The following is a 15,688-nucleotide window of genomic DNA, read 5'->3' on the forward strand; positions in this document are numbered from 1 at the left end:
TGTAGGTGAAAGCCCAGTCAGAAGCATGAGAACATGCCTGAGGCGACTATTAAATGCAAAGCTTGGCAATAGCTTTTGCTTTAAGAGAGAAGGATCAGAAGTATGTTGATCAGAATTTAACTCTGGAGCTTTTTTGAGAAGCTTTCAGAACAGAGAAAGCGAAAGAGAGAGAGAACAATAAAGTAGGGAACATGGGGAACATTGTCACTGGAGCAGAAATGATTGCAGGAAGTTGACATGTTGGTATTGAGGAAGTCTGAAACCCATTTAGAGGAAATGTCTCACACACAAGCTGTGTTGGAGCTGACCACTGCTATCTCCAGGCCTGCACTCGTCTTTGTTAGCTGCAGGCGTCCGTTTAAAACTAATGACAGACTGCTTCCACTGCGGGTCGTTAAGTTAAATATCCTCTTGTGATCGGAGCCTTTAGCAGAGATAAGCATTTGAAACAAAGCCAGCACTGTTGTTGGCCACTGGCTTCAGGGAGGGACTTAATTAGTGGAGCTCTAAAGAATTAAAGACACTACAGAGAGAAAGAGAAAATGGACTTTAAGTTGTATGGTGGAGGATCTATGACTGTGGAAAGGTATAGGCTGAGGAAGTGGGGATGAAAGTTTGGGCAGTTTGGCTTACATTTCATAAGCAGCTGTCTGTTCAGAGCTGTCTGTTCAGTACTGTACATGTGTGCTGGCTGTCTAAACTGTATCTGATATCATACATTATATATACCACATTTGAGGGACTTCACAAAGCAGTATTTCTCAGTTAGAGAGATATTTGGGGCCAAAAGTTGTATTAATTTGTATGTTTGTTAATTTTAAGCTTATGGTTGTCTACCACTAAAAACAAAAAATGTGCTTAAAAATAAATCAGCCCATTAGCTTTTATTAAAAATGTATTAGTAGTAGGGGTTGGTGATATCATAAAAATAAATTGTTTGGCATTTCTTTTTTATGATACATGCTGATTCTTAAAAACTGCTCTTCAAATACTTGGCCTGTTAGTATAGCTACTTTAGTTTGGACAATATATAATCCCAGAAATAATTGCGATAATTGATATTCTTGTCACTTTAAGGCCATTTCATTCCACATTAGAATGATAATGTAATAGCATACTACATTTTTAAACAGCAATGACACGTACATTGTTGAGAATTTTCTGGAATAAATGTCTAATGAGTAAAACATATGTCCAATAAAAGCACTGATTTTAAACAGTGAACATACCAGATCAATCACATTAGATTTTACTCGTTTTTGCTTACTAAAAAAAAAAAATAGACAACATTGAGGTTAGCAAAAATCAATATAGTCATGTCCATATATTGTACGATAAATCGCGGACATAAATTATCGTGACAGGCCTATTACCCACCTTTAGTTATTAGTTACAGTATTTCTGTTACTTTTTAAGCTAATTTAAAAGATTCACAGATTGACAACTATATCAAATCTGGGTCCAGACAGTACTAATCTCCCCCAAGACCTGAACTTGACAAATCTGTAGATACAGCTTAATGAATTAATGAATGCTGGACAACTACTACTTCTACTTCAACCTCTTAAACTTCTCAACACCACTTGCTTTTTCTGGCTTTTTCTCATTGTTAAAACTTAAGAGCATCTCAGACATTTTGTTCTGCATTTCTTTGCATTCACGAGTAATCTGATTAGTGATCTCCAGGGTGTGATAACAGTCTAGGAGCGTAAAGGGTTGAGTTAACCATCTGATCTGAGAAATCCTGCTTTGAAGAAGTGACCGCTTTGAAATGACGTGAGCACAGACATCCAGAATGTTCACCAATACCTTTCTTTCTTAATCTGAACAGACAGATCTTATGTGTTTTATTTTATTTTGGTTTATATGTATGCATATTTTATCATTTCATGTTTTTGCTAGTACTGCATGATGGTTTTCTGATGGGTACTGCATAATGTTGTTTTTTGCCGATTGAAGCAGATTTGTGTGTGACGGGGAGAAACCCTGTTGGTTATCTGCTGTAATAGCGCCTTTACATCGTTACTTTGTTACTTTTGAGTCCTGAAGCTCATTTTTGTTCTTTTGTGTCTTTTATAACCAAAGATTTAATTAAAAAGTTTATAATTTAATTTGAAATTTAGTAAGTTTAGGAAGTAGAAGTTTGCCTGGTGCAATCAGCTTATACACCTCACTTGGGTTAAACGATGTCTATTACCTGTTAGAAATCTAGAAACTTCACTAGGGCAACATTTACTTGTGAACACTGGGTTGAGTATGATTTAGAATTGGTTGTTTTATCGATAAGCCATTGATATATATGACAGTCCCTTTAAACGCTCTGTTACTCCAGTATTATTAGCTTATGACTGAGGGGTCACACAGGGCAGTAGTTTTAGACATGAGAATTTAGATAAGAGTTGAAAAGCATTTTGGGCACTTTACACATTGTAATTCAGGGAATATCTTTTTTTCTTTATTTTTGTCTCTTAAATATTATCTTTCTTTATTCTATAACAGTAAATATATATTTTATTTAGTAAAATAAATCTTAGGCATGTTCTGAGGATTTAAGAGGATTTTATCCTAAACTTGATTTTTTTTTAAGAGCAAAAAAGCTTCCATAGCCCATTTGTTTTAAAAGCAAGACTGTGAATGTTCCAACTGCATCACGTTTTATTAGCCTGTTATTCAAGTCTCCTTTAAAGGCTATGGCTATGTTTGTGTGAGTACTACTACTAAAGGAAGTTCTTTACTTAACGTGATTTCTTACGTAAATGCATGCATTATATTAATCCATGCATATTCCTCTTGGCTGTGAAGGACGTCACTGGCCAGTGCTGTTAAAATGATTTATGTGATTTTGTGTTTTTAGCAGCACACAACTGATCTTTATCTTTATCATTAACCTACATACTCTTAAGTTGCCAAAAAAAAAGAATATTCTTTTTAAACAGTAAGCAGATCTCAGCAGAGCTTCATTCTGTGTTTACAGGGTTTTCCCCTCATACAGACTGTGCTAGAACATGACAGATAACATGCCCATGTGATGGACCACGGGTTAACTGGGATACTGGCGTCTACTTGCCAATTATTGATTAACTTTATGCGTCCTCAGGGCTCTAAATCCAGAAATCTGGACTATTTTTCGTTTCACATTTGTCATTTCAGGATTTCATTCAGTCTAAAATCTTACATCTGATTAAATCTGGCCTGTGGCCTGCACTCGTCTGTCCATGACCCTGGGTGTGCTGGGAGCTTTGCAGAGATGATGTTTTGCTGGATTGCTCAGAAGGGTCAGTACTGTGAAGTGGACAGTTTTTTTTATTATTATAAAGAACAGAAAAGTACACTGTCCCCTCATGCAGCATGTCTCATAGACACTGTGCTCTTTGTGTCTGTGTTATGTTGTCTTATGCAGTTTAATTGTTGTCAGGAACTGTTTACCATTCGAGGCCTTTCTGGTGAAATATTTGGTTTCATTGAATAAAGTTGAAATTGTTTCTCAATTTTGTCAAATGTGTTTGTCATTTTTCACCGTCTCTCACGTGTTCTGGTGTGTGGTCTGTTTCTGATTGTGATATACTTGAGGAGTGGGCAACATGGCCCTGAAATAATAATATTACAAAATTTTAGGGTATTTTTGCAGTAACCATATTCTTGGTGATATGAAAAAAAATATATATATATATTTTATCAATTTCAGGATAGTACTGTTGCAGGATATAACATTCAACAGAAACAAAAAAAAACTGTAATCTTTTGTCCATTTTGTAAACAATAACTTACCAAGATTGAAAAAAGAACAGAATATTGAGTGCATGCATATGAACTGCAAACAATCAATTAATTAAAAAGGTCTCCCTTTATAACTGTTACACAATTACTGTGTAACAATATATTGAGTGCAATACAATATGGCACACCTCAGTGCTGTATACATACTGTATACTTTATTATGAGCACGGCAGTCCAATAAATGAATGAGCCCACAATTAGGGCTTTTGCAATTAAACTAAAATGTCTACCAGCTGAAAAGCTTGATGGCTTTCAGTTTTCAATTTTGCAAGACATAAATAACCTCTCCACTAAAATTTTAAAACTGTGTGGTGATGTGGGGACACCTTCTGGTCAGGTGCTGTAATAGCTTGTTTACTTTCATAGGATAAAAAAAATAGTTTTATTAGCAAACTTTAAAAATAAGGAGTGATCAATATAGTACTATAGAACTGTAGAATAACAGTATATTCATATAAAATATATACAACTAATAAAGATTATAATAAAAAAATATGCAATTAATGAAAAAAATCGTTAATTATACAGCATATTTATATTTGCTGCCACAAAAAAGAAACAACAAAAAACCTTTGTAACTTTACAGAAGAAAAATTTTCTTTAGTGAAATTGAGATTTTAAAATGCTTTTCTATCGTTTATTCTTAAATTCAAATTTACGATAAACATAAAAAATAAAAAATAAATAAAAAATAACAATGTAAATTCGGCTTTAAATGCTTAGATATTAATATGAAAAGGAAAACAAATAAAGATGTATATTTATACGTATAATTCGAATATAAACAGTATACAAAAATAAATGTAATTTTAGTGAAATAAAATGTTTTATAACATAAAACAGAATTAAAATCTGAAGTGGGGTGAGTTTGGTGGAAGCGTGTGTATTTACTCCACAGCGCCCCCGCTGGTGTAGATCCGCTCTGTGGTTGAGGCGCCGGGGAGCGTCTGGAGTTTCCACAGCTCTGCAGCTCCGCAGCTCGGCTCTGATCTCCGCGGCTCCCGCCATGTGAGTACCGGAGCTCCGTAAACTCTGAATTAGGAGCTGAATTAATGCGTGTTATTATTATATGTTTATGGAGCTGCAGCAGAAGTACAGTATTAGTGTTAGGAGTGACAGACAGGCAGGCAGACAGACAGGCAGGCAGACAGACAGCGTGGGACAGTAATTTAATCACCTCCAGTGGTTCACTTTGTCGACTAGTTAATAGTTACAGTGATATTTAATTGATATTTTACAGATTTGTGGTGTAAATCACGTTTTAATGCCACTAATTTCGGTGTGTTTTTGCTCAGGACTGTACAGCAGTGTGTGTGGGTCCTGGTACTGGCTGTTGCAGTGGGGGTCTATTTTATCCCCTCACCAATAGACCCTGAACCATTTATGTAAGTAATGTGAAATATGATATTTTAAAATTCATTTAAAAGTTGATTCATCCGGATTTTATTTATTTTATTATTTTATTTTTTAGTACATTTCTTAATATTACATACAATTAGACAGAGCATTTTGTTACAGTGCCTTTAAACTGATATTTTTCTGATTTTGCTATTTATAGGTATATGTTCAAGCAAAATGAACATTGTTGTTTTATTTTATAAATTCGGACAACATTTATTCCAAATTCTAAATAAAATATTATCATTTAGAGCATTTATTTGCAGAAAATGAGAAATGGCTAAAATAACAAAAAAAGGAAAAAAAAAAGCTTTCAGACTTCAGACAAAAAGAAAACAAGTTAATACTCATCAAGTTTTAAGAGTTCAGAAATCAATATTTCAAATATTTCAAATTTACATCACATCATAATTTTATTTATCCTGTTTTCATGCATCTTGGTATATTCTCCTCCACCAGTCTTACACAACGCAACATATACATATGTACACATATACACTCTGTATGTCCAAACAGATCTGAATTACTGACCCCAGTTTAGTGTGCTTGGTGTGGTGAATTCCTTTGTCGTGCTCTGTATGTTTTCTCTTTAGATTTGAGGGGCCACCGCCGGCTCTGGAAGGTCCTCTGGCGGTCAACACAAGGTTACAGAGAGGACGAAGACTGTTTGCTGGACAGCTCAAAGGCCCGGAGTCTTTTACTGCAGATCAGAATGGTAATTAATGTGTGTGTGTGTAAGAGATACAGAGAGACAGAGAAACACACACACACACAGACAGAGATGCTCAGCTTGTGGTGCTCAGCTTCAGTCATTTATTAAATACAAAAGCATCTTCTAAATCCTATGAAACAATCTGAACAGTCAGATAAAAAGAGTTAATATAACTTTCATCACACTGAATTTAATTTAATTTAATTTTACTTTGATTTTACCAAATTGAAAACATCTGGATATAATCAAGAGGAAGATGGATGATCACAAGCCATCAAACCAAACTGAACTGCTTGAATTTTTGCACCAGGAGTGCAGGCATAAAGTTATTCAAAATCAGTGTGTAAGACTGGTGGAGGAAAACATGCCAAGATGCATAACAACTGGGATTAAAAAACAGGTTTATTTAACCAAATATTGATTTCTGAACTCTTAAAACTTTATGAATATGAACTTGTTTTCTTTGCATTATTTGAGGTCTGAAAGTAGCTCTGCATCTTTTTTGTTAAATCAGTCATTTCTTATTTTCTGCAAATAAATGATCTAAATTACATTATTTTTTTTTTGGAATTTGGGAGAAAAGTTGTCCGTGGTTTTTAGAATAAAACAACAATGTTCATTTTACTCTTAACAAATACCTATAAATAGCAAAATATTTGTTTTAATTACATTGTTGTCAATGAAAACTGAAAAGCATAAACATGTGATACATTATACTTCTCTATTTGGCCTACTTATCTCTTTCTTCAGGGAACGTGTACACGGGCACAGTGGATGGGAAGCTTTGGAGGATCAATAATGAAACCCTGACGTTCATCACTCAGATGGGCCAGAATCTTCCAGAATGTGGTGAGAAATCAAATTCTCCGGCAGCACAATCCCTCTACCACACAACCCTCACTCGCTGTAATCTTAATAGAGTCTTTACATTAAGAGACAGAGGATCTGAGCTGGAGCTGGAGCCAGGACTGGGTTTAGCTGCTCTTTTGTGTGCAGCGCTGCTTGTTTTGTCGTCAGGGTGTGTGCTGGATCCAGGGTAAAGGAGTGTCGTGTATTAAATCGCGAAAGCCTCTGTGTGCCCCTGCCAAAGTACATTAGACATGGCCATGTGATTCACAAAGATTCAGTTGTTATTTGAGAGGCTTGGCGGCGGAATAGAGACTCCAGTGGGGATGTCTTTACTACAGCTTAAAGTAATACTTCTGCATTTTTAAACTGATCTCAGTTTTAATTATTTTTGATTCTCTGTGAATAGAAAAGAACCGAAGACATGCAAACTTAAAACTCACAACAAACCAATCAGCAGTGAGTTTAGTCTATTTCTACTGTAAACTGAAACATTTGATACGAATATATAATAAGAAGACGAAAGGGAGCAACCCTGTCAGGTGTAGGGTTGTCACAATACCAAAATTTTGACTTTTTGGTTCGAATCCCCACTCATGCAGCTTTGCCATCAAGCTGCCGGCGCTCAGAGGGAGCACAATTGGCCCTGCTCCCTCCGGGTGGGTAGATGGTGCTCTCTCCCCACATCACTCCTAGGGTGATGTCCACAACACAGGGCGTCTGTGAGCTGTTGTATTGGAACCGGGTCGCTGCGCTTTCCTCCGAGTTCGCTGTGAGGCTGCTCAGCAATGCTGCATCAGCAGCAGCTTGAAAAGGAGCGGTGGCTGGCTTCACATGTATCGGTGGAAGAATGTGTTAGTCTTCACCCTCCTGGTGTGTTGGGGCATTACTAGTGATAGGGGGAGTCCTAATGAGTGGGTTGGGTAATTGGCCATGTAAATTAGGGAGAAAATGGGAAAAAAAATTGAAATAAAATTATTTAAAAAAAAGAAAGAAAAAAATTGATTTCGATACCTATAACAACTGTAGTATCACTTCTCAGCTCTCTGTAGAGAACAGGGTGCTTGTCCACCAAATGCAGAGCTCGAAATGTGAGTTCTGCTGTGTCTGTATCTTTGCCTTAATTATTAGTGAAAGTGTAGTTTATAGGGTCGTGTATGGTTGTTAGGGATCCCATTTTTATTTTTCTATCTATTTCAAACTATTTATTTCACTTGTTTGCATTAATTCTTCTCTTTTTATGCAGATGAATAGTGTTATGTCTAAAATAGAGTCTTACATGTTATATGATAATCTTTACATAATGTTTTAATAAAAATATATAAATAAAATATTGTTTACAGCATCTTTTATTTACAATTAATTTTGGTAGTTCATTAAAGGGTGGTGTTGTCTCTGATTTTGAACTATTCAGATTTATCAGCCTTTAAGTTTATTTTTCCAGGATACCTTTTTACATGCATTTTGAAGAAGTGACCACACACACACACACACACACACACACTCAGACCTACACCTTTTTGGTTGAATATTTTTTTCACCAGCTTGTTAAGTGTGTGTAGCTGTATATAAAATAGTTACTCCTCTCTGTTGCATGCTGACTCCTGCAGGCACCAGTACAGACTACGAGCCTGTGTGTGGTCGACCTCATGGGCTGCGGCTGGACCGTCACGGACAGCTTATAGTGGCCGACTCGTACTTCGGCCTGTTTAAGGTGGATCCCTGGACAGGACAGAAGACGCTGCTTCATTCCAGCAAAGAAGGTTTGCTTTATTTTATTTATTTTTTTTTTTTCATTTTCTTATTAGATTTGTATACATTTTTTTCCACACAGCAGTCAGGGTGACCAAATCACACAATGTTACCAGATGCTTCCTCTAAGTCACACAAAGTCAGCCAAGCCTTGAAGAAAATGTAGTAAAAAACACAGACCCAGATTAACACTATAATTTTAGCTAATCATAATGTTACAGTTAGTTGGTTTAAGAATATAAAAACATAGTGTGTGGAAGTCACAAGAGTGATGATGACTATACGACTATAAACTACGTATAACCACCATCTTTACTGAACTGAGCTTTTATTTCACAGAATTGAACCATTGTATGATTATTTTTGACTATGATTGAGGCACAATTCTACCACCCTGCACTTTAGAGACTATAGGAAAAATTATGAACAAAATGAGTAATGCATAAATATAATAAACGTTCCCAAAATGTAACTTAAAATATTTGGGAACATATCTTTGTAATTTACTATTGGTCTGATATTACAAGGTCACATTTTGAGATTTGTTTTATATATAATTTTATTTCAAATTCTTTCCCATTTTCTCCCCAATTTACACGGCCATTTACCCAATCCACTCATTAGGACTCCCCCTATCACTAGTGATGCCCCAACACCAGGAGGGTGAAGACTAGCACATGCCTCCTCCGTATGGCAAGCCAACTAAGCCAAAACGTGTGCGAAAGAAACGCCTCCACGCGTAAAAATATGACGTGTCCACACGTAAAAAAATCACGTGTTGACAGATAAAGACGTTATCTTTGTACGTGTACAGACGTAATCTTTTTACGTGTGGAGGCGTAAATTTATGCCGTCTGTACATCACGTGCTTTTTTTCACCTGTACAGATGTGGATATATTACGTGTACAGACGTAAAAAATTAACGTCTTGGGATTTACTGTCCATCTCAAAAAGCCGCAGTTGCAATATGCAGCCTGTAGATGGCAACATTTACTGAGCTGTAGAAGCAGTCTTAATATGCCTGTACAACACCTCATATCTGCTAGGACAGATTAAAATGTGGATAAACAAGTATTTTTAATGCCACAGTGCCCTACTCAGGGAACATAACATTCCCTACATTAACACACAAGAAATATAACTATTATTGCTAGGTGTAAGACAGATCCCACAGGGAAAGTGATATTAAGTCAAGTCGTATTATAGCGGCACAATTAACACTAAAGCAAGGCTGTTATTAAAAATGTTAGGTCTAAAAAAAAAATAAAAAAAATGAACTACAATCAATATAAACACAATATTTCAGTCCTAACTGTCCACACTTAAAGTCTTAACTTTTAAAATGTTATACTTTTAAATTGTAATTTTGCTTTTTTAAGCCCTAGTAAACAACATTCGGTGTTCAGCCACTGAATTTAGTAAATTTAGAGTCACAATTTCTCTGTATCTTTTATTAGTTTCTTTTACATTTTTATTGTCCTAAAGCAAATCAAAATGACAAAATAACCATAGATTATTGTGCAGATGACTAGTACTACAAAAACTAATAATAATAATAATAATAATAATAATAACAATAATATGACTAATATATATACTATGAATTGCATTTTAATAAAATAGACATCCAAAGTATACAATACAAATAATGCTATATTAAAATATAGCTTTTTTAAAGTTGTTTTAGCATTCTCTGTTTTATAGATGTGAAGTGTTTTTATTGTCTTTTTTTCGTTTTGAGCGCACGCCCCCCCCAGAGGATGGCGAGGAACCCGTATGTAATTTACTGTAATTTAATGTAATTTATTTAGAGCTAACAAGTACTGAAAGCAATGGCAGGGCGAAGATTTAGATTGCTTCAGGAAAACTTTAACAGAATTGTGAACAGCCATGATTGCACTGACCTAAAGGCAGGGTAAACACTATGGATATAAAATGGCGGGGGTTACATCATGTGAAATAGGGGGTACATCATAGACACATGATTACAACGTTTCAGTTATGTGGACCTTGCGTGCAGAGTGTGTATGAGTATGTATGGGGCTATGTCACGGTACGTAGACACTGCGTTGTAACCCACGTAAGCGTCTTATGAATATGGAATACAATACGTTGCATGACATCATGTGTTGTCAGGCTGCCTTATTACAATGCAAATGTATGCATAGGCGCGTTTACCGATTGGATGTTAGATGCCAAAACGTGTATACACGAACAGTTTTACCGCCTGTACACGTGATTTTTTTACATGTGGACACGTCATATTTTTACGCGTGGAGGCGTTTCTTTCCCACACGTTTTGGCTTAGTTGGCTTGCCATACCTCCGATACATGTGAAGTCATCCACCACCTCTTTTCCAACTGCTGCTGATGGAGCATTGCCGAGTAGCATCACATCGCGTTTAGAGGAAAACGCAGAGGCTTTGTTCTGATACGTCAGCTCACAGATGCCTTGTGCTGATCGACATCACCCGTTGTGGGTGGGGAGAGAGTGCCATCTACTGTACCCACCCAGAGAGAGCAAGACCAGCTGTGCTCTCTCAGGGCTCCAGCAGCTGATGGCAAGCTACATGAACAGGATTCAAATCGGCGATCTCCTGGTCATAGTGGCAGCACTCAGAGCCCATTTTGATTTTTTTTTTTTTTTAGATTTATTATTTACAAATTTTGTCATTATGTTAAAATATATAAAACATAAAAATTATCAGAGTAGCCTGTGTAAAATTTGGGCATGTTCAAGTATTGCAAAGGGTCTAAACTTTAAACTGTTTAAATTTGCCAACCTTTTCTGTTTTTTACATTACATTACATTACATTACATTTGGCAGATGCTTTTGTCCAAAGCGACTTACAATAGTCAAGTACAATGGAAAATAAGTTTAAAGGTAAAACATCTTTGGATAGGGATAAAAGGAGGTCAAAGGGGAATAATAGGATAGAGGAGTGAAGGAGGGGAAGAAGGAAATGAGGTTAGAAGTAGTTAGTGTGTTAGAGGTGTTAAGAGAGTAAGTGCTCTTTGAAGAGCACATTTTTAATGATAATGAAATTTGACAATGTATTCTTTTTTTATTATTTGACAAGGTGCTGATGGAATCCCTTTTGGCTTTCTGAATGGGCTGGAGATCTCTAAAAATGGAACTGTGTTCTTTACGGACTCCAGCAGTAGATGGGGTCGGCGGCACGTTCGTTATGAGGTAAGTAAGAAAGAGTAAAAAGGGTAGAGAGAGCAGGTCAAGAAAATTTTTTTAAAAGTAGGTAAAAAAAAAAACTGAAATATTGTGATTTTTTTTTTTGAGCCAAATCACCCATCCCTGATAAACACTGACAACACTGACACCTCTCTTTATGTGGTTCATTAGCAGATATAATTGTAATGTTTTGTTCCAGTTAGTGCAAACAGTCCTAAAAATGGGTCTTCCTTAAGATGCCTTTCAAATTTCCAGTTTCATTCTTTGACATTATATGCACCTCTCTGTCATTAGTTTGCCAGATCATTACCACCAGAATCAATACTCACTAATGCGACCTCACATTTTAATTTTATACAGTCTGTAATCAAATCTTTTTGGTTAATTTAGAAACTACCCCAGTATGGTGAGAAAAAATGACGAATTTGACAACCAAAAATTGTACCTTGCATTATGAGAATAGTGTAGTGTTTCTGGATTGATTTAACCACAATGTTTTTAGACTGCTATAGCAATTTCACACTGTTTAGTGCTGTCTAGAACCCTTTCTGCTATGAGTGTAGATTGTAATCTCAAATCCAGTATTTTATGGCAAACATAAAAGAAAAAGCATTTTTTGACATTAGTGCTATGCTGTAGACTACATTTTAAATGCTGCTTTGAATACAAAGTGGTGTACAAAGTAGTACAGCACCACACAGTGGTTAATAAAACACATTTCAGCCATTTGATTCACTTGGCAAGAAAAAATAAAACGTTATTTTATTTCTCCCAAATTTAATTTTCCTATTTCTTTTTTTTGTTCCTTTTTTTTAGTTTTTTATTGGGATATAAATATATATATATTTTTTTTATTTAATGCAATTTTAGATATTTAAATTATGGAAAAACAAACACAAAGAGCGCAATTTTTTATTGATACCCAGTTTTAAGGCCCAGTATCTCCACTAGGTCCTGGAGACTAACCGTCTGGGTCGCCTGCTGTCTTATGATCCTGAGTCTGGGAGCGTTCGGACCCTGCTGGACTCTCTCTACATGCCTAACGGCTTTGCCTTCTCAGCTGATGAAGACTTTCTGGTGCTGGCTGAGACCAGCATCGGCCATATCAGCAGGTAACGAGTCAGAGCTGTAAATAAGAGCTGTAATGTATGAATGTGAATACTTTTCACTCCTTTGATGGAGCATCAAGCTGATTTTAAAACAAAGTAGGTTTTTCACTGGTTTTATTGTTTACTTTTTATATTTATTTTTAGAAAATTGCTTCAAGAAATCAGTTGTGGTTTAATTACATTTATTATTAAATTAAATGTTTTTTTTTCAACTAGGTTCTGGCTAAAAGGACCTAAAGCTGGAACAAAGGAGACTGCCATGAACAATATGGTTGGCTATCCGGACAACATCCACATCAGTGACCATGGCACATTTCTAGTGGGCATTAACACTGTCCGTTTATGTGGTCGACTCCTCCCACCTTTCCTGGACCTGCTCGCACCCTATCCAGCTCTCAAGTGCTTTGTGGTCAAGGTCAGCTATGTCATCTTATGTAGAGATACTCAGTGTGCACTAACTGTTTCTTATGATCTCTGTAGTAACATCTTTCTAATAGAATGCTCCATAGGAGACAAAGTTGAGCCTAAGGTCATTATACCCAGTACCAAATATCAGTTACAGGGGTACAAAGCTCCCAGTATCAAACTGTGATATGGAACAGTTGTCCTATGGAGTGATGGAGCTCCAAACAGTACCTTTTTACATTATTATACTTACCTTTCTAGAACAAATGAGACCACTTAAAAATGAGTTTCTTTGATTTTACCCAGTTGAAAACCTCTGGAATATAATCAAGAGGAAAATTGATGATCACAAGCCATCAAATCAAGCTGAACCGCTTGAATTTATCCAAAAGCAGTGTGTAAGACTGGTGGAGGAGAACATGCCAAGATGCATGACAATTGTGATTAAAAACCAGAGTTATTCCACCAAATAATGATAAAAATGAATTTGTTTTCTGTGCACTATTTGAGGTCTGAAAGCTCTGCATCTTTTATGTTATTTCAGCCATTTCTCATTTTCTGCAAATAAATGCTCTAAATGAATTTGGAAGAAATGTTGTCCATAGTTTATAGAATAAAACAACAATGTTCATTTTACTCAAATATAAACCTATAAATAGCAAAATCAGAGAAACTGATTTAGAAACTGAAGTGGTCTCTCAATTTTTTCCAGAGCTGTATATTCCTTTTTAGTTTTAGAACCAGGTGTCTGCCAAGATTTGGACTGGGCCTTTTTTACCAATATCTTTCTAGGAATTTTCTTAAATGTAAGAATATTTGAGGAACTTAAGGTAAATCTGAACAAATTGTCTATCTCAGATTTGTAATGTGTTTTTAGGCACAGAATTGTTCGCAGCTCTGCTCTTATTCTAATGGATTCCACTGTCCTTGTAAATTGAACAAATCCCAAATAAGAAACACTGGAAAATGTCAGAATCTTGCTGAAAACTGTGTAGGGAGGTTTTATGAGCATTTGGTGAATAAGGCCTGTAGCTTTTTCTTAACTAAGCTTGTGTAATACCCGATTTGTTGCACAAAATCCTTTAAAAAAGTATATTTCTCCATAGTGTTCATTTTTTAATTTAACTTGATGTGAAATCTATAATTTTTGTATCTATTAAAAACTGTTAGGTAATTCCTCTGGGCTGGTATGATGCTCTGCTGCCCTCCTATGGCCTGGTTCTGGAGCTGGGGCCCGACCGACAGCTGCTGGACAGCCTGCACGACCCCACAGGCACTCTGACCTGGGCTATTAGTGACGTCTTCCAGCAGAGGGGGATCTACTATCTGGGCAACACTGACCTTCCCTTCCTGGCAGTCCTGGATCAGTGGAGCTGATACTGGAGTGAAGCGTTCTACTGCTGGTGAAAATCTCGGGAATACTGGGAATGTTATGAGATGTCCATTTTTCAACTGACACTGGAATATGACACTGCACCGTATACTCGGTGATGCATGTAATAAAAGGACTGAATTGCAGCTACAGAACGAACACTAGAATGAAGAATATTGAAGATAAGCACAAACAATAGGATGTAGGACCAGGGCTATGTGCTGCTATGAGGCCCCTGCCTAGAGAAGAGCACTGGTTGGTATTTTAACACTGTTCTGTTGTCTTGTGTGAAACTTCAATATTTGGCTCAGTGGTGTTGACTTTTAGTGTGGACTTTAGGTTTTATGATGATTCATTGTTCTGTACTCGGTCAAGCAGCTGGAATAGAGTTTCACATTCCTACTGGAACCCGCCCCCCCAAAGTGCCAAACCATTGAGTGTTTCTAATGCCAGGTTCACCATACAGAACTTTTTTTTTAGTGGTCAGGTCCAGGGGCCTCATTATAAAACTCTGTGTACAGAGTACATTTTTAAAACTCTGTGTACTGCATAAACACTTGGTGTAGTGCCGCATTTATAAAACTCTACGCACAAAAAACAGGAAATGGTGTAAGCCCAGAAAATTCAGAATACTACTGCTACTACTACTACTACTACTAATAATAATAATAATTAGTATAATTACAATAATAGAAATAATAATAATAATTATATATAGAACCTTTCGATTTTTAAATTGTGAAATAAAACTAACCAGATAATACAAGTAAAATCAATAAAAAAACAAGTGAGAAACACAAGTTAGCATAAAAATAATAAAAGGCAAATAAGACATGAAGCACATTGAAACTTTATACATGCAAACAAAATGTACTTGAACAAGTATATTTATATTTTATCATATTTTAACTTCTTTAATCTTACGTTTTTAATCTTGATTTAAGTATTAATATGCATGAGGAAGGTTTTTACGCATTTACCTGCAGTTCCGTGCTTTAACACATGATGTCACAGTTGGGGTTGGATCTTTGCCTGCCGGGAGACAGGCGGTAGAGGTGGGCGATACCGGGAATTTTGGTATCGATCCGATACCAAGTAAACGCAGGGCCAGTATTACCGATATCGATA

At 36.2% G+C, this 15,688-nt stretch overlaps 1 protein-coding gene across 1 annotated transcript; it reads left to right on the top strand.

Moving 5' to 3' along the window:
* Positions 1 to 4,695: 4,695 nt before the first annotated feature.
* Positions 4,696 to 14,719, top strand: LOC111190924 (adipocyte plasma membrane-associated protein). Its single transcript, XM_049471696.1, has 9 exons — positions 4,696 to 4,785; positions 5,073 to 5,162; positions 5,769 to 5,890; positions 6,638 to 6,736; positions 8,344 to 8,496; positions 11,568 to 11,680; positions 12,626 to 12,786; positions 13,000 to 13,198; positions 14,359 to 14,719. Coding segments are annotated over exons 1-9 (1,146 nt in total). The 5' UTR covers positions 4,696 to 4,783; the 3' UTR covers positions 14,566 to 14,719.
* The last annotated feature ends 969 nt before the right edge of the window (positions 14,720 to 15,688 follow it).

Source organism: Astyanax mexicanus, chromosome 24 (assembly GCF_023375975.1).
Source record: "Astyanax mexicanus isolate ESR-SI-001 chromosome 24, AstMex3_surface, whole genome shotgun sequence".
Lineage (NCBI taxonomy): Eukaryota > Metazoa > Chordata > Actinopteri > Characiformes > Acestrorhamphidae > Astyanax > Astyanax mexicanus.

Excerpts from the sequence above, each read along its gene's own strand:
- LOC111190924 (XM_049471696.1), top strand. Across the intron at positions 5,891-6,637 it reads TTTTACTGCAGATCAGAATG|GGAACGTGTACACGGGCACA; the intron begins GTAATTAATGTG and ends CTCTTTCTTCAG. Across the intron at positions 6,737-8,343 it reads CCAGAATCTTCCAGAATGTG|GCACCAGTACAGACTACGAG; the intron begins GTGAGAAATCAA and ends TGACTCCTGCAG.